This window comes from Lagenorhynchus albirostris, chromosome 15, assembly GCF_949774975.1.
Source record: "Lagenorhynchus albirostris chromosome 15, mLagAlb1.1, whole genome shotgun sequence".
NCBI classification, from domain to species: domain Eukaryota; kingdom Metazoa; phylum Chordata; class Mammalia; order Artiodactyla; family Delphinidae; genus Lagenorhynchus; species Lagenorhynchus albirostris.
In genome coordinates, this window is record NC_083109.1 from 14,835,707 (window position 1) to 14,857,231 (window position 21,525).

The 21,525-nt window shown below is 54.9% G+C and overlaps 1 protein-coding gene across 2 annotated transcripts in view; it reads right to left on the bottom strand.

Annotated features, from left to right (window-relative positions):
* The window catches only part of SLC12A5 (solute carrier family 12 member 5), a 35,588-nt gene extending 14,299 nt beyond the window's left edge, over positions 1-21,289 (bottom strand). Inside the window, exons 1-10 of one of the 2 annotated variants that reach the window (XM_060125150.1) lie at positions 21,169-21,289; positions 7,983-8,077; positions 7,503-7,634; positions 6,981-7,127; positions 6,113-6,167; positions 5,497-5,627; positions 3,286-3,527; positions 2,270-2,481; positions 483-653; positions 75-173 (exon numbers count right to left, since the gene is read on the bottom strand). In XM_060125150.1, the coding sequence (XP_059981133.1) occupies positions 75-173; positions 483-653; positions 2,270-2,481; positions 3,286-3,527; positions 5,497-5,627; positions 6,113-6,167; positions 6,981-7,127; positions 7,503-7,634; positions 7,983-8,077; positions 21,169-21,289 (1,405 nt within the window). Of the gene's footprint in view, positions 1-74; positions 174-482; positions 654-2,269; positions 2,482-3,285; positions 3,528-5,496; positions 5,628-6,112; positions 6,168-6,980; positions 7,128-7,502; positions 7,635-7,982; positions 8,078-13,700; positions 13,768-21,168 lie in introns of those variants that run through there. The other variant, XM_060125151.1, reaches the window with a different exon arrangement.
* Between the last annotated feature and the right edge of the window lie 236 nt (positions 21,290-21,525).

The window sequence follows — 21,525 nt, forward strand, 5'->3', positions numbered from 1 at the left end:
GAGGCGGCAGCTTCAGAAGCCCTCCGTCTAGCCCTCCCCACCCACGGTGGTCCCTGCCCAGCAGTGAAGGATACAGACAGCGGAGGTGGTGGCGATGGCCAGGATGGTGCCAGTGGGAATTGACTTCTGGGCGTCCCGCAGGTCCCCAGAGCGGTTAGAACCAGCCATGATCCCTGTGAACAGAGGAGCAGCTAGGACAGGAGCCACAGGAGACCAGACAGACTGAGAAGAAAGGACATCAGCCTCAGAGTCAGGAAGCCGGGGATCTAGTCCTGGTCCACTGACTCCTATGAGACCTTGGACTTGTTACTTGGCTTCTCTGGGCCTTAATTCCCTCACCTGTCTGTCCAGTGGGAACTGAACTGTTGGCTCCTGCCTATGTAATGGGGCTGTTGGACTCAGAAATTCCCCACATCGTGACTGACCCTCTCCCTACCCATCCACTCCCAGCCAGAGTCCTCCCTTTCTGAGCTCCCCTTCACCTGTGACCGAGGGGAAGTAGATGCCAACCAGCAGGGTGAAGTAGGAGGTCATATCGCTGAAGACATAGGGATGGTCCATGTCGACAGGGGTACCATCTCCCAGGCCCACCGAGGGCATCCCACGCCTTTCCACGATCACCCCCTTGGTCAGGTAGGAGCTCCAGAGATTCTCTGTGGGAGAGACAGGATGCGCAAGGAGAAGACCAGATGTCAGGGTTGCCAGAGCTCTGGGGCCAGGAGGTGGGGTGGGCAGAAAGAAGGGTCAGGGCCAGCCACCTCTCACTCCCCCTGGGCCTTATTTCCACCAACACTTCCGAAGCTCCCGCTTTGGGCCAGGTCATGTGCAGGGGCTTTGCACATGAATCAGATCTAGTCCTTGCCCTCAAATGGTCCAGTCTACTGGGGGACACACACACACACATCTCAGGCTGATTCAGTGTGTCCCAAACTGATCTCACCACCTACTCACTCCAAATGGCTCCTTTCCTATATCCCTTATTTTGGTAAATGACACTACCATCAACTCAGAGAGCTTGACATTACCCTCAACTGCACCCTTTCCCCATCTCCGTTTCAAAAATCTCCAACTCCTGTCCCTTATTCCTCCTAAATATTTCTCAAATACGCCCCTTCTCTCCTTTCCAGGGTTCCTCCACTTCTGCACTAAATGTCAAATTTAGCAATAATTGTGATGAGAACAGGCAATTCTTGTGTGGAGGGCTGTCCTGTAGCACTGGAGGGTGTGGAAGAACATCCCTGGCCTCCGCCGCCGGATGCCAATAATAAGCCTTCAGTTGCGATAACGCAAAATGTCTCCAGACGTTGCCACACGTCTCCTGGGGGGCAAAGCAGCCCTGGTGGAGAGCCACTGTGCCATTCCCACTGCTGTCACTCCGTCACTCCAGGTAAGAAAACCACCAGCTCTCACCTGGACCCAGCATCAGCCTCCTCCTAGACTCCCTGACCCGGTCCCCTCTCTGCTTTCAGCCCATCCACGTGAGCGCCAGAGTGAACCTTCACAAGCAACAAGCTGACCCGGTCCATCCCTTTACTCAGAACCCTTTGGTGGCTCCTCGTTGCCCTCAGAACACCGTCCAAACCCTTCAACGCGGCTTCCAGGGCTGACCACAGTCAGGCTCACGCCAGCCTCTCCAACATCATTTCTTGATTCCCCTCCTTCCTTTGTACTTTATGCCCCAGTCACACCAAATTACCTGTGGTTGGAAGGACACAATATGCTCTTCTGTGTCTGCATACTTTTAGGCAAGCTGTTCTTCTGCCTGTAATTCCCTTATTCCCTTTGTATAACTGAAAATCTCTTATTTGTCCTTCAAAACCCTTCTCAGATGAGTCCAGGAAGCCTTGTCTCACCACCTTATACACATGACCACTCCCTCCCTTGGGAGGTCTCTGTTCATTGAATGCACACCTACACATGTCCTAATTTATTTGCTATTACTTCTGCCTCTGCTATTAGACTCCTTGAGGCCAAGAACTGTGACTTATTTATGTTGTGTTCCTGGTGCCCAGTGCAGTGCTAGGCAGTTAGCAGGTACTTAGCGAATACTTGTTAAGCTGATAACTTTCTTTCCCACTAGGTGGTAAGGTACGCGAAGGCTCCCTTTCATCTCTACCTCTCCGTGATCCCAAGGATAGAACATGGCCCAGAGTAGGTGCTCAATTAAAACTGATCGAATTTAACTGAATCCCAAGGAGTCCCTTAATCCTGTTTAAGCCACAATCCCTGCAGCATTCCCTGGACACCAGACCTCTTCCCTCCCTCAGACCTTTGATGAGGCCACTGGCAGCGCCAGGAATGCCCTGGATCTCCGTGACATTGTTTCGGGTGAAGTACTCATCACAGGTGGCGTTGAGGAATCGGGAGGAGCAGAAAAGGCCCCAGAGCCGTGTGGTCACTGTCTCATTTCCTTCCCAAGCCAGCTTGGCACAGACATCAAAGCCATGGCGAGACAGTGTGCGGTTCCCCAGGAGGCAGATCCTAGGGAGAGAGACAAGGGAGGAGGGTGGTGAGGGACGTAGCTTTGCCCTGGTTTCACAGTAGAATCGCCATGGGAGCACGAAAAACATAGATGCCAGGGCCCCATATCCAGAGATTCTGATGTAATTGGGATGGAGCCCAGGATCTGTGTTCTTTCAAAGCTCCCCACAAGTGATTCTTTTCTTTCCCCCAGGCCCTGGGAGTCCTAATCCCTGGACCACCAGGGAATTCCCTCCCCGCAAGTGATTCTAACATGCAGCCACGGCAGAGAACCACTGCTTTCGGGCGATTCTATTTCAGCACCGTGGACAGCAGTCTCCGTGTGCCGTTCTTCTGGGCAGTGGGATGTAGGGGAATGTGCCCTAGGGAGAGAGGCAGAACCAACAGGGATCTGAGCCCCGAGACCCTCTCTTCTATGTCCTTTCCCATGATAGAGAAGGTGTTTAATACTAAGAGGTTGTCACATTCCAGAAGGTTGTCTCTACCCAAGAAAGGTTCCCTAACACAGACCGGTCTTCCCTTTAGAAATTGTTCCACTTGGCTCTTCCTAAGTCCACCTCACCAGCCAGCCCTTGACCCTCACAAGGAAAACTGTGCACACCTCCAAAACATGTTATCCCATCCTAAAGAGATTTCCCTTAAACCAGGAGAGGTTTTCCCTCCCAAGGGAGTTTATTGTAAATCCACAACCACTCTGATTCTGAGAGATGGGGGCAGGGGGTTGGCAGACACTAGTGTGAAGACCCTGAAACCAGTCCAGGGAGGAGGGGGAGGATGCCTGAGGCTCAGGGCAGTAGCACTTACGGGAAGTTGGGTGGGTCAAAGGCAGATTTGATGACCCCGGCATAGATGGCCAGGATGGAGAGGATGACACAACCCAGGAAGACAAGGGCAAACTTGTTGACATACTTGACGCCCACAAATACCACAGTGGCCATGCAGGTGAGCACGCAGGTGCCGTACACACGCATATTGTTCAGCATGGCTGCCGCCTCCCCACTGGCATCTTCTGCCTTGAAAATGGCCATAGCTGGGAAGAGGTAAGCCTGTGGGAAAGGGGTGCGGAGGTCAAGTAAGTAGGTAACCCACTAAGTAACCAACTAAGAATCACCCCAAGGAAATAACCTGAGGTGCAGGCAGGGCTTTGGAGAAAAGATACGCATCACAGCATATTTACAGTAGTACAAGACTCGAAATGACATCCAATGATAGGGGAATAGTTAAGGAAATCATGGTCTAGCCTGCAAGGACTATCGTACTGTCATTAAAAGATTGTATTGCAGAAATGTTGGGAGCAATTATTAAGTTCTATTCTTTTGTTATCAAGTATAGTTCTTAATGATTATTTATTGTTTTTATTATTTCAATAAGAAAGGCAGATATAAATTAGACATTCATCCCTAGAGGATTGGGTAAATAAATCATGATATTTCCGAATAGACTATGTAGCTGTTAAAAAGGACAACATAGATTTATATGAACTGACTCAAAAAGGCTATCCATGTTATATTAGGTAAAAACAATCAATTTTTGAAAAGACTGTGTCTTATCTCATTTTTGTAAATATATATGTGTACTTACATGTGACTATATACACACATATGTGTGTATATGTCTGTCTGTGTGTAGATACATCAAAATGTTAACAGTCGTTTCCCCTGAATGGTAAAAATGTGAATAATCTTTATTCTTTTTGCACATCTGTATTTTCCATAATTTCTATACTAAATATTAATATATTTATATTGTTACAAAAGTTATTTTCACTTGTGATATTTGCAAAGAGGGTCTTGCATGATTAGAGAAAGCTATAGAGTTATATTTTCTAAAGACAGAATACAATATCACAAAAAACTAGAAGGACGCACCCAATGATAGTGATGATTTGCCTTAGGAGACTGGTATTTCCTTTTTTACATTCTTTGATTTTTTTCCAATTTTATGCAATGTGTAGAATTGCTTTTATAATAGTTCTTTGATTTTGTAAAAGCCATAGACGTCTATTATTATTCTCTCATAATTTGGCTTTGTGGGTCCTTTATTCCCCATCTACCCTCCCTGCCCCTGGACTCCTCCATTCCATCCCAAAACCAGAAGCTGCAACATCTGTTAGTTCTAGTTCTCTGAAGCCGAGTGGTTGGGTGGACAAGCACGGGCTTCAGGGTCAGGAAGACACAGGTTCATATCCCTTCCATACATCCCTTAAACTCTCTGAGCCTTGCTCTCTGCATCCATAAAATGGGGACATCTTCTAACTAATGCAAGGGTCGTGAGGATAAAATAAAATGATACGTTGAAGGCCACGGGGCCTGGGTAGAGTAGGGGTTTGGGAAATAAATGTCAGCCCCACTTTTTATATAGCAAGGAACCCTCTTCAGCTCCCACCTCACCTCCTCCTGCAGGGGCAGGAAGAACCGAGACCAAAGTCAGCAGCCGTCCACTTCGAACACTGCCCAGGGACCTGACTCCTCATCAGTCACTGCTTCTAACAGATAGATCTCTTTCTCAGCTCCCTCTTCTTCTCCTCTGCCATCCGCTAGCCATCAGCCCTCTACCACTAACATTCACAGAGTGCTTAGCACTGTCCCTGGCACACAGTAGGCAATCACTGTGTGACATGACTTATTATTTCTTATTTCATGATTTTACTCTTCCCAACCCACCTCTGCCACTCGGTAGCTGAGTGACCTTGAGCAAGTCATTTCACCTGTCTGAGCTTATCATTTGTAAAATGGGCATAATAATACTTAAACCTCATGAGGATTCAAGCTAATGACCGTAAAGCACTTGGAACTCTGCTGAGAGCACAGTGGGTGCCTGATAAACGACAGCTGTTCATGTTACATAATTAGTGTATCCTGTCTCCCCAACTAGACTGTGAACTCTTTCCAGACAGAACCGTGTCTGATTTTCCCTTGGCCTTACTTAGTGACCCAGCCTACAGGAGGTGTCCAGGGAGCATCAGTTAACTGACTGACAGCCTGGGGCCCACACCTCCTCCTTGGCCCCTCTCACCAGCAGGATTTCGATGGTGCCCAGGATGTACATGGCCCCAGCAAACGTAGTGCCCAGGTAGAAGCAGAGGCCCACAGCGCCCCCGAACTCTGGACCCAGAGACCTGGAAATCATGTAGTAGGAGCCGCCAGCTGCAGAAAAAACCCAGTATCAGCAAGAGGTTCGAGGGGCACTGGGCTGCCGTAGGGGATGAGGGAGGATCAGAGACAGTGGTGGGAAGGAGGTTGCTCTGGGCCTCCCAAGCCTTACAAGCTGTAGCCCTAGGACTGAAGGGAGACCCAGCCAGACACTCTGAGTGGCTTCTATAGCACTAATTCCCATGTTGCTAATTACCCTCTAAGGAGGTCATGGCTCAGAAAATAGGATGATGGAGAGGAGGATCTCAGGCAAAGGGAGGAGATCTTGCATTGCCCCATTCAACGCCATCAACACCTCCGTCCCCTCCCCTTCACACGGCTGCCCCCATCTATCCCACGAAAACGCCGTAACCCAGCCCCCGAATCTGCGGTATTGCTTCTCTGGGGTCCCGATGGTACCCAAAGCCCAGGACACTGTCCCTCCTTCCAACTACCCAGGCCTCCCTCCCCTTCCCCTCCAAGAAGCCCCAGTCACATACCAGGCACAACACCATTGGTTGCAATTGCACTCATGGAAATGGCCGTGAGCATTGTCTGTGAGGAGAGAGATCGTCAGAGTGGCGAGTAGGGTGGGGGCCAAACCTTCTACCCCATAAACACCCGCCAGACCCACAAGTCCTCTTCCATCGAGCTTGTCCTCGGTCCTGTTCCAACTCCTACTCCTGCCAAGTCCCTCTTGTCCAGAAAACCCCTTCTTCACCAAGCACATGAAAGAAACGCAAGCTATAGCATCAGAGAGCTCTGGAAACCCCAGCTTGGCCTCTGACCAGCTGTGTGACCGGAGACAAGTCACTTCAGTTCTCTAAGCCTCAGTTTCTTCATTTATTAAATAGGCAGGTGTACTAGCTTCAGCACTGGCTACTCACACGCAGAGGGGGCTCAAGGGTCACATGTGAGGAAACGTAAATGTCGTGAGAAGTAGGTGTTTAGTGAACATGTGATTTTTTTAGAGAGGATGGGAATAATTCAGTTACAAAGCTGTTTGGGACCCGTAATCCCATTCTTTGTGAGTCAGGACCTACTGAAATGTTAACTACTGTGAGACTGTAGGTGAGTTTTATTTATTAATGTACACCTATCTTTTTCATCAATGAGTCTGCGGTACCTGTGTAATTACAGCCAAGCACACACACACACACAGCCAGGTGAAACCTGGTTAATAGCCATCAGGGACCAGCCTGTGAGATGCTGGAAGGACCAGGCAGACCTAATTTACTCTCAAAGATTACACGCAGTGGTTCCTATAAAAAGATCAGGTCTCATGCTTCCCCCTCCTCCCCCTCCCCCCGCCAGGTCCCTGCTCAGCCCCAGCTGCCAGGCGTCAGGAGAGGGGAGCGTGTCACTCACACAGGAGCAGCAGATGAAGACCATGCAGAAGGACTCCATGATGCCCGCGATGCCCACCACCCAAGTGAGCCGCAAGAAGAGGATGACACCAAAGATGTTCTGCAGACACGGTAGGTACACGCCCATGAAGGTGCCCATGCGGGGGGCCTGCCAGGGAGGCCAGCGTCAGTTTCTGCAGCCCCCCAATCACTGCCAACACCCCAGGCCCACTCCTCCTACCCCGGCCCCTCCATCCCCCACTTTCCTCTTCTCTCCATCCCCGTCCCTTCATCCCTCTTCCCTCTGATTCTCATCTTGCTTCCCTCCTCCCTTCAGGCCTCTATCACCTACCCTTCAAGCCTCCCCTCCCTCTCCCCTCCATGTCTATCCCTCACCTCCCATCCCTTCCCCTCCCTCAGCATCCACCTCCCATCCCTCTGTCTCCATCGTGCATCCCTCCATCTGAATCCATCTTTCCTGCCCCACCCCCTCTCCCCTCCCACCCTCCCTCCTCCCTCAGCCCTTCCTCCCCGAGGCCCTCACCTGCACCGGCTTCTTTTTTCCACCCTCATTGTTTTCTGCCTCTTCGTGCTCCCTACTTCCCTGAGGCAGGTTGGTGTAGTTGGCCAGGCCACTGAGCAGGGAGGACACCATGGGGCTGGTGTCCATCTCCTCCTGTGGAGGGAGGCTCTCAGTGTTGGGAGGCTAAGCCCTGGTCGGGGGTGGGGGGGTTAGACGGTAGGAGGCCGAGAGAGATGCAGACCAGGGGCAAACCGTTGAGGCTAGGATGAGATGAGCAAGGACGAGGAGAGCAAGGAGAACAGGGAGAGAGCGGGTTGGGGTAAGAAGGGGGATAGCAGGGGAAAAGGGGAGGAGAAGAAATGACAGGGAGGTTCAGGGAGGAAGGTGGACCTGAGGGAGAGATGGAGAGGAGGGGACTGTTCCCCAGGGAAGGAGGGAGGGGGTGGCTGATGAAGGGGAAGGTGAACTATGGGTGGAGGCCCAACTCCCCTGGCAACCCACCTCAAACAGGGCCATGTTCTTGCCATCATACTCCTTCCCCTTCTCTGTGTCGGTGCTGTTGATGAAGGGGCTGCTCTCCTTGGGGTTGCCATCACCTGAGAAGGCGGAGGAGTCAGGGTCCTGGCACCAGCTGGTTGTGGCCCACATACCTGGACGTCCAGCTGAGTGGCCGCTTTAACTCTCTGAACCTCGGTCTGCACATTGGAAAACTGGAGCCAATACTACCTCCCTTGCAGAATTTTAGTTGACAGCGCATACGAAGAGCCTAGTGCGCTCCCTGGCTCGTACGGGGTATTTAATGAACGTGGAAGTGCTCCCTTGCTCTTGGGGGTCCTACTTCATTCACCAGGGCACCCTAGACTCTCCAGCGTCCCCTCCTTGACCACAACTAGTCCATCCTGGTGTTTGGGGGTGGGGGGAAGGCAGAGAACCCTGCAGCTGAGGCCCCAAGGATACTCCACCTCTTGGAAGAGTGGCCGCCCTTTGGCGTCTCCTGTGTCCCTCATTCATCTTCAGTCAACAGTATTTACTGGATGTCTCCTGTGTGGCAGGGTGGGCATGGGCGTGGGGGAGTAAACCACAGAATAAGGCACCAGCCCAGCCCTTGGGCAACCCAAAGGCAGGGGAGAAAAACCAGCAGCCAGGAATTTCCAACCCAGAGGATAAGGTCCGCGGTAGAATATGAAAGAAGAGGTGTGGTAACACAGGAGAAGCGTTCAGCCCAGCCTGGGAGGTCACGGAAGGCTTCCCAGAGGAAGTGACGTGTCGGCTGAGAACTGAAGGATGAGTAAGAGCTAGACTGGGAGGGAGGCGGGAGGGTGTTCCAGGCAAACAGAACAGCAGAACAGCATGTTCGATGGCCCAGAGGTGAGAGTGAGAGGAGTGGGTCAGAGGAGCTGGAGGAAGCTTGATCCGGCAGGAGTCTAAGGCAGGAGTATGGTGGGGTGGGGGGCAAGGATGGGGAGTAGCATGTAAAAAAAAGAGGCTAAGAAGGTAACTGCGGGCCGGGTCCTTAAATGACTAGCCGGCCCTGTTAAGGATTTTGGACTTCATCCAGAGGACAATGGGAAGTCATTGAAGAGTTTCAGGCAAAAAACACCATGAAGAGATTTGTGTTTTAGAGCAATTGCTCTGGCCTTTAGATGAAGAATACAGAAGCTAGTTAGGGACTTTCAGAAATCTGGGCAAGGGCCAATGATACCCAGACCAGAAGCAGGGCGGAACAATGAATAGACTCCAGAATTATTGGCACACATTTCTATGCCAGGTATTTGAGGATGTGGGAAGGAGGAATCTGGGATAAGGCCTGGGTTTCTAGCATGGGTAAATGGGTGGATATGGTGCTATTTAATAAACAGGCGAGGGCTTCCCTGGTGGCGCAGTGGTTGAGAGTCCGCCTGCTGATGCAGGGGATGCGGGTTCGTACCCCGGTCCGGGAAGATTCCACATGCCGCAGAGCGGCTGGGCCCGTGAGCCATGGCCGCGGAGCCTGCGCGTCCGGAGCCTGTGCTCCGCAACGCAAGAGGCCACAGCAGTGAGAGGCCCGCGTACCGCAAAAAAATAAATAAATAAACGGGAAAGAAGGAGATTGGGGGTGGGGAAGTTGCTGAATTTGATTGCTGGTGAGGCGCTATAGGACACCCAAGTGAATATGTCCAGAAGCACTTGGATGTACAGATCAGTCTGGGTCCCAGGAGAGAGGCCAGACAGGAGGAAGACATGGGGGTAGCCCATGAAAAGGCGTGTAGGAAGTGTGTGAAACCGTGTGCCTGGAGGAGATCATCCAAGAAGAAAGCCTCTAGGGCATTAAGGAGAGGGTCCTTTCAAAGAGATGTAAGGGGCCCTCCACAGACACACTCCCTTGGCTTCAGCCATCACACTTTCTCAGTTTCAGGGCTGAACCCCAGCAGTAGACATCTCTTTGGACTCCGGAGAAACTCTCCAATGACCAAAACAGAAGTGAAGTTGAGGCCCTACATATTCTGAATTTCCTGTCCCCTCATCTCCTGGTCCCTCTCTCTCTCCCCATCTCCCCAAATCCTCCCCAGCCTCTCCTCCTGGAAACCCTCCTTCATCTCCCAGCCAGGGTCCATCCCCAGAGCATGACCTGCTATAACCAATCTCATCCCGACTCAAAATTGTGGAAGTGATGCCTCACATCCTCAAGGGAAACCCACCACCGTCTCCTGTCACCATCTCCACTTCACTCATCAAGCCAAGAACTTCTCCCAACAGGGGCCTCCACCAGCTCACTCTTCTCCTCACATATGTGGGTTCCTGGGACTTGCAGACCGGTCCTCCCAGTGGGAGCCTGGCATGTAATAGGTGCTCAGGAAAAAGTCTGTGGAGGTGAATTCCCCCAGGCTCCCTTCCTGACCCCCAGTGTCTCAGAAGAGCTGTTTGGGGCCAGAGAAAAGGAGAAATAAAAGTGAGGTGGGTCCCTCCTCCTTTTAAAATGCTGGCAAGATGTTCCTATCACACTATGGTGGTAACTAGAGAGGTTGAAGGGGGATGAGGTGAGAAGAAATTTCTTAATGGTTAAGAAAACAGGCTGGACAAGGAGATTTAGGTTCCAGTCCCAACTTTGGTGGCTGTGTCGACACGTTGGGCAAGTCACTTAAACTAAGCCTCAGTTTCCTACTTTGCAAAGGGATAATAATGGTGTTTAACTCATAGGGCTGTTGTGGGGATTAAGTAAAATAATGCCTGTTGGGCGTGCCTGGCACCTAAGTGTAGCTACTGCCGTTACTGTTACAATTACGATTACTAATAGACGTTGTACCCCGTCCAGCCTGGGCTCCCTATCCCACACGCCTTCCCCGGCAGCAAGATTTAGGGGCCCTGTCTCCTGTGGGACTGGGTCCCTCTCTCCACAGCGTCCGCTCTTAGGGGCAGGACAACCAGACACGAGAGCCCCCCATTCCTTTCACACCCCCTCCCCTCCTCCTTCATGGGGGCGCGGGGCGCGTGCAGGGCGGGGATGGGGGGCGTCCCGGCCCGAGACCCGGCATCGAAGCACCTCCGCGCCGGTCTCCATGGCGACGGCGCGGGCAGAGAGCGCCGCGCGGAGCAGAGCCGGCCACGCGCCCGCAGCGGCTTATGTAACGCGACGCGCAGCGCGGAGCCGGACTCCCGGCCGGATCCCAGCCCCGAGATGAGGGCAGGGGAGGGAGCGGTTCGTAGGCTTGTCCTGGGTCCCGCCTTTCCACCCGCCGCCTGGGTGGGACGCCAGGCCCCCGGTCTCATCTGCCAGGGCTGATTTCGTCCCTCCCTGGAACACCGGTTGAAGGGGAGGGGTGAGCTTCATGAGTTCTCAGAGGAGCAGGACTACGAAGGGGGAACTCGCCCTGATTCCCCGGAGCCAGGAGTCAGGATGATGGGAGAGCGCCGTGCGGCGCGCGCGCGAGAGGCAGGGCCAGACTGAGGCTGAGCCCTCTCGGCCCCCCCCCCCGCCCCCTGGGAGCTCTCCGCCCGAATCGGCTTTCAATTAAGCGGCGGCGGCCAGAGCTCCCGGGGAGGAAACAGGCTAGCGGCGCGGGCTAAGGAGCCTCCCCTGGGGGCCTGGGGCCAGGCCTGGGGGAATCCCCAAGCCAGATTGGGGGAGTAGGGGAAGGCGTCAGACCCCAAGAGGAAAGGAGACCTGGGGGCCAGAGACAATAAATATCCTTGTGTCCTTTCGTCCAGAGGAGCCTTCTTACTCTGGTCATTCCCACCTCCCCGAGGTCAGGACCAAGGGTCCCCTCCTACATTTCCAAGAACCTAAGTTCAGAGATGCCAGTGGTTGTCGGCCTGGTGGTCTTCCCTCAAGCCCAGGAGGTCCTTAGAGCCGCCTGTCATCGTCTCCAGGCACCACTGGGAGGCCTTCTTTCTCTCTCTGGGACCCAACATGCCAGACCCAGGTCCTGGCCACTCTAGTTCCAGATCCTGGACACTGATATCTAGGGAGAAAGTCTCCCCACGAGCCTGCTACACTCAGAGTCTGGGAAACTTATGGGGAGGGGTAGAACTGAGGGAGTTCCTAGTTTGACTACTGCTTCACACACAGAGGCCACTTTTCTAGGCCACGTGAGACCCCATGGAAATCCCATGGCGCCCAGTAAGACGCCATCCTCAGGGTAGAGAAAGCAGGGACTGGGGGATTGGACCCATACCCCGTGTCTGCGGGAGCAGAGGCCCCTCCTCAGAGTGGTGACATCTGAAGGGGATCCCAGGTGGACATGGCCCCCCTTCGTTCCCTAGGAACCGCGACGGGATGCCGGGCGCTGCTGCGGACTCGACTTTGCCAAACCCCCTCCCTCCCGCAGCCTAAGCCCGCTGTGGAGGGGGGCGGCTGCCGACTGAGGTAACCTCAGGGTGACTGTGGAGATGGATGAGTTAGGCAGCCAGTAGTTCCTACCCGTACTCAGCCTCAGGGAGGAAGAAGGGGTGTCAGACAAAGGATCGGGGACCCTGATGTCCACAGACTTCCCAAGCGACCCCTTGGCTCTGACTTGGACCCAGGATCCGGAGGACTTCAAGGCCAGGCTGCCAGTCCCTGGAAGACCCTGCTCTTTCAGCCTTGGGCCACCCCTGGGGGAGGTCTGCAGGAGTCTCGGCCCAGAGGGTCAAGCAATGCCCAGGGGAGCGTTTGAGGCGCTGAGCGCAGACAGCCAGAGCGGGAGGCGCGCTAGTGCGCAAGGGACGCAGCGCCGCTGGAGGGTGGGGGCTGGGGGCGGCTGACGGCCGTGCTGGGTGGCTGAGACCGCGGGGGGGCGGCGGGGGGCCCGAGAGCCCGAGGGGGTGGCTGGCCTCGCAGACCTCGGAGCAGGGAAAGCGCGGAGGAGAGTGGGAGCCGCGCACGGACTCACTCCAAGCCCCTCGGCTCCTAGCGAGTCTCCGCACCCACCGCAGCGCGTCCGCAGTGTCCGCGCCACGGCGCCAGGAATTCGGCCGCTGGGACCCCATTCCCGAGGCCTCACTGGGGAAGCTAGCAGAGCTGACTGGAAAGACTCTCCCCTGCCCCGCCCTTGAAACCACACTGCTATGCCAGGGTACTCAGAGGAAGGGGAAAGGGGGAAGAAAGGAGGGTGATCTTGCTTCCCGTCCCAAACCCACGGGAACGCGAGAGGGAGAAGGAGATTCCGCAAAGTAGAGCTGAAAATCCCCGGAGGGGGTACGCTTCGGTCTGAGGTCGGACCCCGGGCAGCTTTGGGGGAGGAGGCCCGGACCACATCAAGTGACCCCTTAAGGAGACACCGCAGCCGGACGGGGGCTGTCATATGGCTCCAATCCCCCCATAGGCACCTTCCCATCTTTCAGCTGGAAGTCTCAGAGCGAGGGACTGCCGCAGACTGCGCCCCCCGCAACCCCCGCGCTCTGCGCCAGGACGCCAGGGTCCCTCCTCGGGAAGAGGAGCCCTCCTCCCTCCCGTCGAGCTACACGTCAGCCCGTTCTAGCTCTTCCAACCCCTTCCCACCGCCTCCCCCGCTTAGCTACCCCACGTCTGCCCCCGGGCCGTGGGCAATGGCAGCCCCTTGGCCCCCAGCCCTGTCCCCGGGCGCGGCGCATTCCAGCACCTCGTACAGTGCCTGGCGCATTCCAATGGAGCTGGGCTCCAGGCCGCCTTGGGCGCCCACCGCCCCGGTCAATCCCCGCCTCTCCTCTGAAGGAGGCGGCCCCCGCTCTGCCTCTAACCCCAGAGCCGCTTCCTCTCCTCGCCGCCCCCGGACCGCTGCTTACCAGGGTTGGCTCCCCCATCGCCGTCCTCGCAGTCCGTCAGGTTGTTTAGCATGGTGGCGGCGCGGCGCCGGGCCCGGGGATGGCTGCGGCGCCTCACCCGCGCCCCTCTGCCTGCCTCCGCCGCTCTCTCGCTCGCTCTAGCTCTCTCTCGCTCTCCGCTCCACGGAGGAAGAAGCTGCAGTGCCCGCCCGCCCGGCGCACACACACTCGCACACGGACACACGCTCACACCCGCGCGCGCCCCCTCTCAGCGGCGGCGCTGCTCGCCTCATCCCGTATGCAGGAGGCATGAGCCACTGGCGGGGTTTTGCGGGGGGGAGCGCGGGAGGGAGAAAGAAGAGGGGACGAGGGGCGGGCAGTGCGCTCTTGGAGGCCCCCTCGCACGAAAACTGGGGGCTTGCGCGGGTGGGATGGAGAGGGTGCTGCGGGGGATGGGGACCTCGCCTCCCTTGAGCAGACGTAGCTCCGCCCGCCCCCCACTCTCCGGCGCAGGCGGGGCCGGCACGTGGGCAGGTGCCATCCCGCGCCCTAAAAATAACGGCAGGGAACTAGGTCGCGGCCGCGGGGAGGCGGCCCCGCAGAGGCTGCCTGGCCGAGGGTCATCCGCCCCCTAGAGGGAAGATGAGGGGGGCTGAGGCGGCAGGGGTAGGGCGCCATGGAATATGGGTCCCTGGAGAGCCTGTCTGCAAAGCTGGGAAGGCCAGCCCCGAAGAACGGTGGAGAACCAGACCCTCTCCCATAATCACTGTTCAAGAGGTTGGAGCTAGGGATGTATGGAGGCCAGAGCTTTTAACCGAAGCACTGTGCTGCCCCCCGTGGGGTTCAGGGTCACTGGCTGAACTGTCTGGCTCATCCTGTCTTGAAATGGGAGGCATGAATCTGAGGAGTTGCAGTGAACACTTTACTGCGCTTAGACTGATGGAAGTCCTAGCATCTCACCTCCAAGGCAAATCACTGGAGCCCAAAGACAAGGACCCTCTGACTGTGGAATGACCCTGGGAAGGAGAGGTGGTGAGGAAGAGAGAAGGCAGCAGTGAGGTTTCAGGGAGCGCTGACTCCCCACTGGGGATGGTGCAGCCTTTAGGGAGGGCAGGCGGGTCGGAGGCATGCCAGGAACAGAGTGGGGGAGGGGAGAATGAGGCCGCCTGTCCGTTTGGGACCAGATTTTCTCCCGGGGCGAGAGTGTCTAATCCCCTAATCCAGGATTGCTTTCTGAGGATTCCAGAACTGACATGCTTTCTGTGTTCCTCCCCCTCCCCTGACACCAGTCCCGTAGAAGCTTGATTGTCCTGGGACCCCTCAGCACCCTTAGAATCCAGGCTTGAGCCAGGGGTGGAGAGATCTCAGGAAGCGGCATCAGAGGTTTGGACCCTTTGAGTCCCTGGAAAAACCTAATTACCCAAGGAGGAGAGCAGATCAAGGGGAAATGATTTTCAGACTCACCCAAGCCTCCAACACTAGCCCTCTAAATTCCAGGAGAGTTCCAGGGCTGGAGAGGCTCGTGTCAATCATCTTAGCTAATGCACAGCTTTCATTTTACAGGTGAAAAAGCTAAGGCCCAAAGGGTGGGGGAAAGATGACTGCCTGTGGACACTATGCCAGTGAATGGCAGAACTTGGTCTAGAATCCAGTTTCCTTTATTCCAGTTTCGGACTCTTTTCCTCAACATAACCTCTTTTTAAATGGGTCCTGCCTCCAATAGAAGGGACAAGAATGCAGTCATATCCAAACTGCTCAGTGGCCTCTGATCCTTGGCTACTAAGAAAGGAACGGGGACTGGGTCGGAGATGAGCTCTCTCCCTTTTCTTGTGCTCAGCCTTCAGACGTGCAGCTGGAGTGGCCTCTCAGCTTGCAATTGGAGGTGGGCCCAGAGACCTTCAAGGATTCTTAAAAAACAAAACAAAACAGAACTGTCCACTCGACCAGAGGCCCAGTTCTAGGATGGGAGTTTTCAGGACCATGGACAGGGCCCGCTGCTCGGATTCCGTTGTCGCATTATTTGTAAGTGGCTTCAGATTCGGTCAACCACAGAGTCTTCAGCAGCTGACTGGAGGAGCCCTCTGAGGGATCCACCAGTAAGCTATCCCTGCCACTGTGTTTTATGGACGCCAGAAGGACTCTTTAGGGTGGAGAGCTAGGTATTCAGACCAGGTGTGAGAACTGGTCCTCTTGGCTTTCCCAGAGAGAAAACCACACACACAAAAAAGTGCAGTGAGTTTGGATTGGTGACAGAGGTTTAAAGGGTTGCAGGTGGGTAGGCCAGTGTGCAAGAGTTTCTAAGCACTCCACTCCACGCACCACCACCACCACCACCACCATCACCACCATTATGGTTTTCTACTACTCTGTAGAGACAGGTAATATAGTAAAATGTGTAGTATGTTTGTCTGAGAAGTGCTGTGAAATAAATACTGAGGTTTTTCAGCAATCCCGGGTCTGGGATGTTCCCCTGGGGGTATTTCTCTTCATCTGTGGTCCAGAGACCTGGCTGCTCAGGGACTGAGCCCGCCCATGGAGAAAAGCTAGATCCCAAGGGAGTATAGGGGAAGGCGGGGTGATCCTCTTCCCCTGGGCATCCCATCTGTCCACCCCCACCAGACCTCCTATCTCACAAGGCATCTGGGATTCAGGAGATGCTGGTGCTGTCTGTCCTCTGCCCTCAAACTCTGTGTTTCCTTGGGCAGAACTGAGGTCCTCTCAGGGCCTGTGTATCTCCATCTATGAAATGAAAGGGTTAGGCTGCATAACCCATGGGCCTTCTTCCCACCCTGAAAACTCTCAGTGCTCTCTCAATTTATCTCAGACTAAAGCCAGGGAGCTCTTCATGAAGAGACAAGACCAAGTGAAGAGACAGCCGCAAGGGGAGACCCCAGTCCTTTGATTCACACACACCCCCAACACACCTCTCAAGAAGACTGATCTCTATTCTGGCTTCAGGCCAACCCTCTGCAGTGAGGCTTTCAGAAAACACATTGCAGGCACCTCCTGCACTGCCAGCCTGGCCTTGGCCAGTAAGATGACCCTCAGCTCTGAGCCCCAGGAACATGGCTACCAGCTCAGCACCGCTTCCCCACCCAGAGCCCTTGGAAGATCTAGGGCCAGGGGAATCTCCTCATTAAAGCATCACGAGATGCAGAGCTGGGCAGGGTCTTATTTCTAAACTCCGAGTCTCTAAAATTCCTCTCCCCTCCCACCTTATGCTTCTCATAGAGAAAAAAGGTCAGGGAAGCTGCCTCCTAAATATCAGGACTGGGGAACTGGAAGGAACTTTGTAAGTTATTTTTTTAATCGTCCTCATTTATGGGGAAATTGGAGTCTAGAAATGGAAAGGTACAAATTTTCTCCATGAGGTGAACTCGTGGCAGATTGGGGGCCAGAATCTGGCTTCCTGACCTGCAGCCCAGGGCCCCAGCCACTGAATCAGGACCAGGAACTGTCTGGAAGAAACTGCAGCCACCTGACTGGGTCCTCTTTCCATGAAAGGCAGGCACAGTGTTCCTCCTTATGGCTTAATCCCTATCCATCTTTGTCTCTATATCATTAGCCCCACGGCCTAACCCACCCACCCCCAGCTCTGGCCTCATGGAACCAAGGCCCTGAACTCCTTTCTTCACGCTTCTCTCCCCCACCTGCAGGCCCCGTCCTCCAGACCCAGACCCTTGCAGTGAATTGACGAGTCCGGCACAGAGCACACCCCATACACACAGGGCTCGCAGCAGACACGTCAACCACCATCGTCTCCGTGGTAACCGGGGGCTTAATTAACAGGCTGCAGCCCTGTCACCATGGAAATGGCACCCCAACAGCCCCCCATTCCTCGGCAGATTCAGCCCATCTTCCCTCTTTCTCAATCAGGACCCCTTTCTCACTGTACCCCCCCATCCCCACCCCACCTGGAGAGCTGGTGCCCGCAGATCGCTCTGGTTCATTGAGAAGAGGGGAGGGGAGATGAGGGGGATGAGAGAGAGAGAGAGAGAGAGAGAGAGAGAGAGAGAGAGAGCAGCCCATCACCATGGCAACTACAGCCCCGTTCATAACCAGTTTGTTGCCATGGAGATTTCCAGGCCTCACCTTGGGCTGAGGTACTGGGCCGTGAGGTTCTGAGTCCTGGCTTGAGGAGTGGGTGACTGGAGAACTCCTTGGCTAGGCTGGAGATCTCCAGATCAGGTATTTTTACCAATAATTCAGTGTCATTTTTCCCAATTTACAGATAAAGAGACTGAAACAGGAGGTTTGGGTATGGGGGAGGCAGAGAACATCACTCTTCTAGATCATCAAAGGATTTGAGCATTTTTATGGCTAGAAGGACCCTCAGGTAGCTTCCTGTTCAACTTCTTTATACTACAGATGGGGAAACTGAGGCCCAGAGAGGGGAAGCAATGTGCCCAAGGCCACACCACAGAGGCTGTGCTAGCGAGTGGATAGGCTACATCGTGGTCTTGCTCCAGTCCCCTAGCGTAAGTTGGCTCCCTCTCACTCCATAGGGACACATCCCAACTCCTGTTAGTCTTAACCAGGCCCAGCGCTCTTCCCAGTGCCCTGTCTTTCTCTATGAGAAACTGAGGCACAGCAGGGAGTGGTGCAAAGGGATGGGGGAGTCGCTCAGAATTGTAACAGTTGGTCCCAGGTTCAATTCTGTCCAGCCAAGTCACCATCCATCTTCCCATGGTACAAATGAGGCAACTGAGGCATGTGGGCTGCTGCCCAGTGTTAGTGGTAGATTCAAGGATCACCTTCTGACTTGCTTCTTTCCTCCCCTGTAAGTCGCATTCCCACCTATAGCTGATCTCCTGGCAGCAGGAAGCACCTCCAGGGGCAAACTCCACTCCCTGCATCCAGAGTGAAAGGTAACACTTGTATGTAAATGACCTACAAACCCTCCCCCAAGCGTTCCCCCACCTCCCACATGCTGCCATCTCTCCCTAAGGGGCCTGGGTGATGACAACAGGTGGGGAGAGCATCCCCTGGGGCCAGAGCACTGGCACAAAAACAGCTGTGGGAAAGATACCAGCAGATTTTATGTTCCCCTAGGGAGCCCTTGTCCACTTCCCCATGTAGCAACCTACCAAGGAGAGGTGCTGGAGGCTGTCTCAGGGCCTAAGAGGTTCAAAATCCCCAAATTACTCTCAAGATGGAACTTCAGTAAACTGCTGCACACAGGTACCCATCCCACAGATAGACACAGAAATACACACATCAACATGCCAATCAACACACTGGCATACAATGACACACGTAAGCACTGACTCACTGACTGCCCCACAGGTCAACAGAGCTAGCGTGGGATGCTTCTCCCTCAAGACATGCAAAGACACACACACACACCGCCTCTGCCACAAGCCCACAGCGTTCCAGATTCACATCCAATTTGCACACACACCTGCACACCCAACACTGGGAGCCGTACTTTACTTCATTATGCAAGAGCTTGGAAATGGGAATGGAAAGACGGAACAGTCACCTTGGGATAAGAGAGCGAGCCATCTTATTCTCAAGCCAGGGGGTGGGGAATGACAGGAGAGAAGGCAAGGTAGGGGAAGCAGGAGTCTACAGCCACTCCCCCTCTTATCTGATGAGCAGGAAGCACCTACTAAGTGCCGGGCTGTGGGCTTGGTACCCGGAACACAAAGTTAAAAGGATGTGGTCCCTGCCCTTGAGATGTAGGAGACACACAAGTAAATAACTTCCATCCATTGGGACATGTGCTATAATAGTGCAGTGGTCAGGCAGAAGAGGAATGTCTGCCTCTGCCTGGAAGTGAGGGAATGTGAAAAAGATTTTCAGAAAAGGTTAAATGAGCTATAACTTACAGAGTGAGGAGGAGTCTCCCTGGCTAATGGAGGTGGGAGAAGAACACGGACAGGTATACCAGGAGCAGATGAGGGAAGGGTTTGAATGACAGACTAAAGGGTTTGCCATTTATCCTACAAGCGATGGGGGGGCGGGGGGGGGCGTTGTGTGGTGTGAACAGGATTGGAGGCATGCAGACCAGTGAGGAGGCTGTGGTCATGGCCACGTGAGAGATGATGGAGGTTTGGACCAGGGTGATGATGACAGGAGGAGAGATGTGGCCAGATTCAGGATAAGTTTTGAAGGTGAAGTGGCCAAGACATGAGGACCAATCAGATCTGGTGGGAAGAGAAAAGGGGGCGTTGAGAATGGCTTCTAGAGCTCTGACTTTTACTCCTGTGGGGATAGCAATAATTATAATGGCTGATGTAAAATATGCTCGTGTATCTACGTCTATACCAACTGTGAAAATGAGAAAAGGGGCAGATTATGGGAAAGATGAAGAAAGGAAAGAGCCCCCCAATATGACAACGTCCAGGAGGCGGTTGGTTCGCGGGACTGGAGCCCTGCTGAAATATACGCCTCAGTTTGGTCATCTATCCAATGCAGAGGTTCGCCAAATAAACCCCTAAAGGGTTTTTGGTGCTTAGTTTTGCTGGGGTCAGGGTGAGCTCACCTGCGGCTCAGCAGCGACCCCTGGCGGCCCGGGGAGGCTCTTCCTCCTCCCCGCGCTGGGGCCAAGCGAGTTCTCCACGTTCCTTTCAGGCCTGAGGGGCCCAGAGTCAGGCAGGGGACCCCTGAAAAGTGGCCCCTGCGGAGAGGACTGTGTGTGCATCCAGGATGCTAATTCTTCACCGAAGCCTAGAAGGATCCCTTCCCTCCTCTCTCTTCTGTACCCTGCATGTAACTTCCATTACAAGACCACTGCAGTGGGCCCTCCAGGAAGACGCCCCCAATACAGCCTGAGCTGGCTCCACCCACCGCTTGTGGAGCTGGAGTAGAAGGAGCTAAGCGAATCCCCCAGGGACGGGACTAGAGTGCCCACGGAATCCTGCCAGGATCGAGCTGCCCGGGGACCAAATTTCTCATTCTCCTGTCTTCTTCCCGGGATCCCCAGGCGCTGTCCGCGACGCCTCCTGGGTGACTGAGGATTGGAGACCTAGCGACCCGGACTCATGTCTCCTCCCTCCCTCAACTCCACCCCTATACTACTAGCCCAACCCCTTCGTCTCTGGTCCCGCCCTTTTCTGCCCCCAAAACGAGATAGTCCTGCCTCCACCCATTGGCTGTGGACGCACACGGCCCTCCCTTTCCCTGGTTCCACCTTCTTCCCCTCTGGTCCCGCCCCCTACCCGAGATGACCCCGCCCCTTTATTGCGCTCCGGCCCAGCACCCTGGACCCTAGCTTCTTTATAAGACCCGCCCCTTCGCCTCTAGCCCCACCCTCTTCCCTGTGTCCCCTCCCACCTCAAATGTGGTCCCTCCCTTCATCATTTCCCCTCCAGCCTTCCCCCAGTTCCCTAGGTTCCACTTCCTCTCCCTTCTCTGGCCTTCGGCTGGGACCCTCTGCCTACCAGTCCTGGTCCCACCCTTCCCAACAGAAGGCCCGCCCACCGTGTCCCCTCCCCTTCTCTCGCCCCGCCCCACTCCGGCAGGCCCCGCCCCCTGCGGCCTCTACCTTTGGCGTCTTCCCCTGAGAGGCGACGGAGATCGGCTGCTGAATGCCGGTGGGACTCCGAGTCAGAGGTTCCGGCAGGCCCCGCGGGGGGCAGTGAAGTGACAGTGAACCTGCGGCTCATGGTGCGGAAAGGAGCCGGGCGGCCGCGGTACGGGCCCGGATCGCACAAGTGGCCGCTGCCGGGCTCCAGGAGGCAGAAAGAGCGTATTCCCCCATCCCCGCCGGCCGTGGCGCCGCGCAGGGTCCTAGTGCCCTCTGTGCTGAGCCACTGTATCTGGCCACTGCGCTTTGAGGCCCTGGGCTGTCAATTCCACTGGAAGCGCTTGAGGATCCAACCTGCTGCTGAGAGCCACCCCT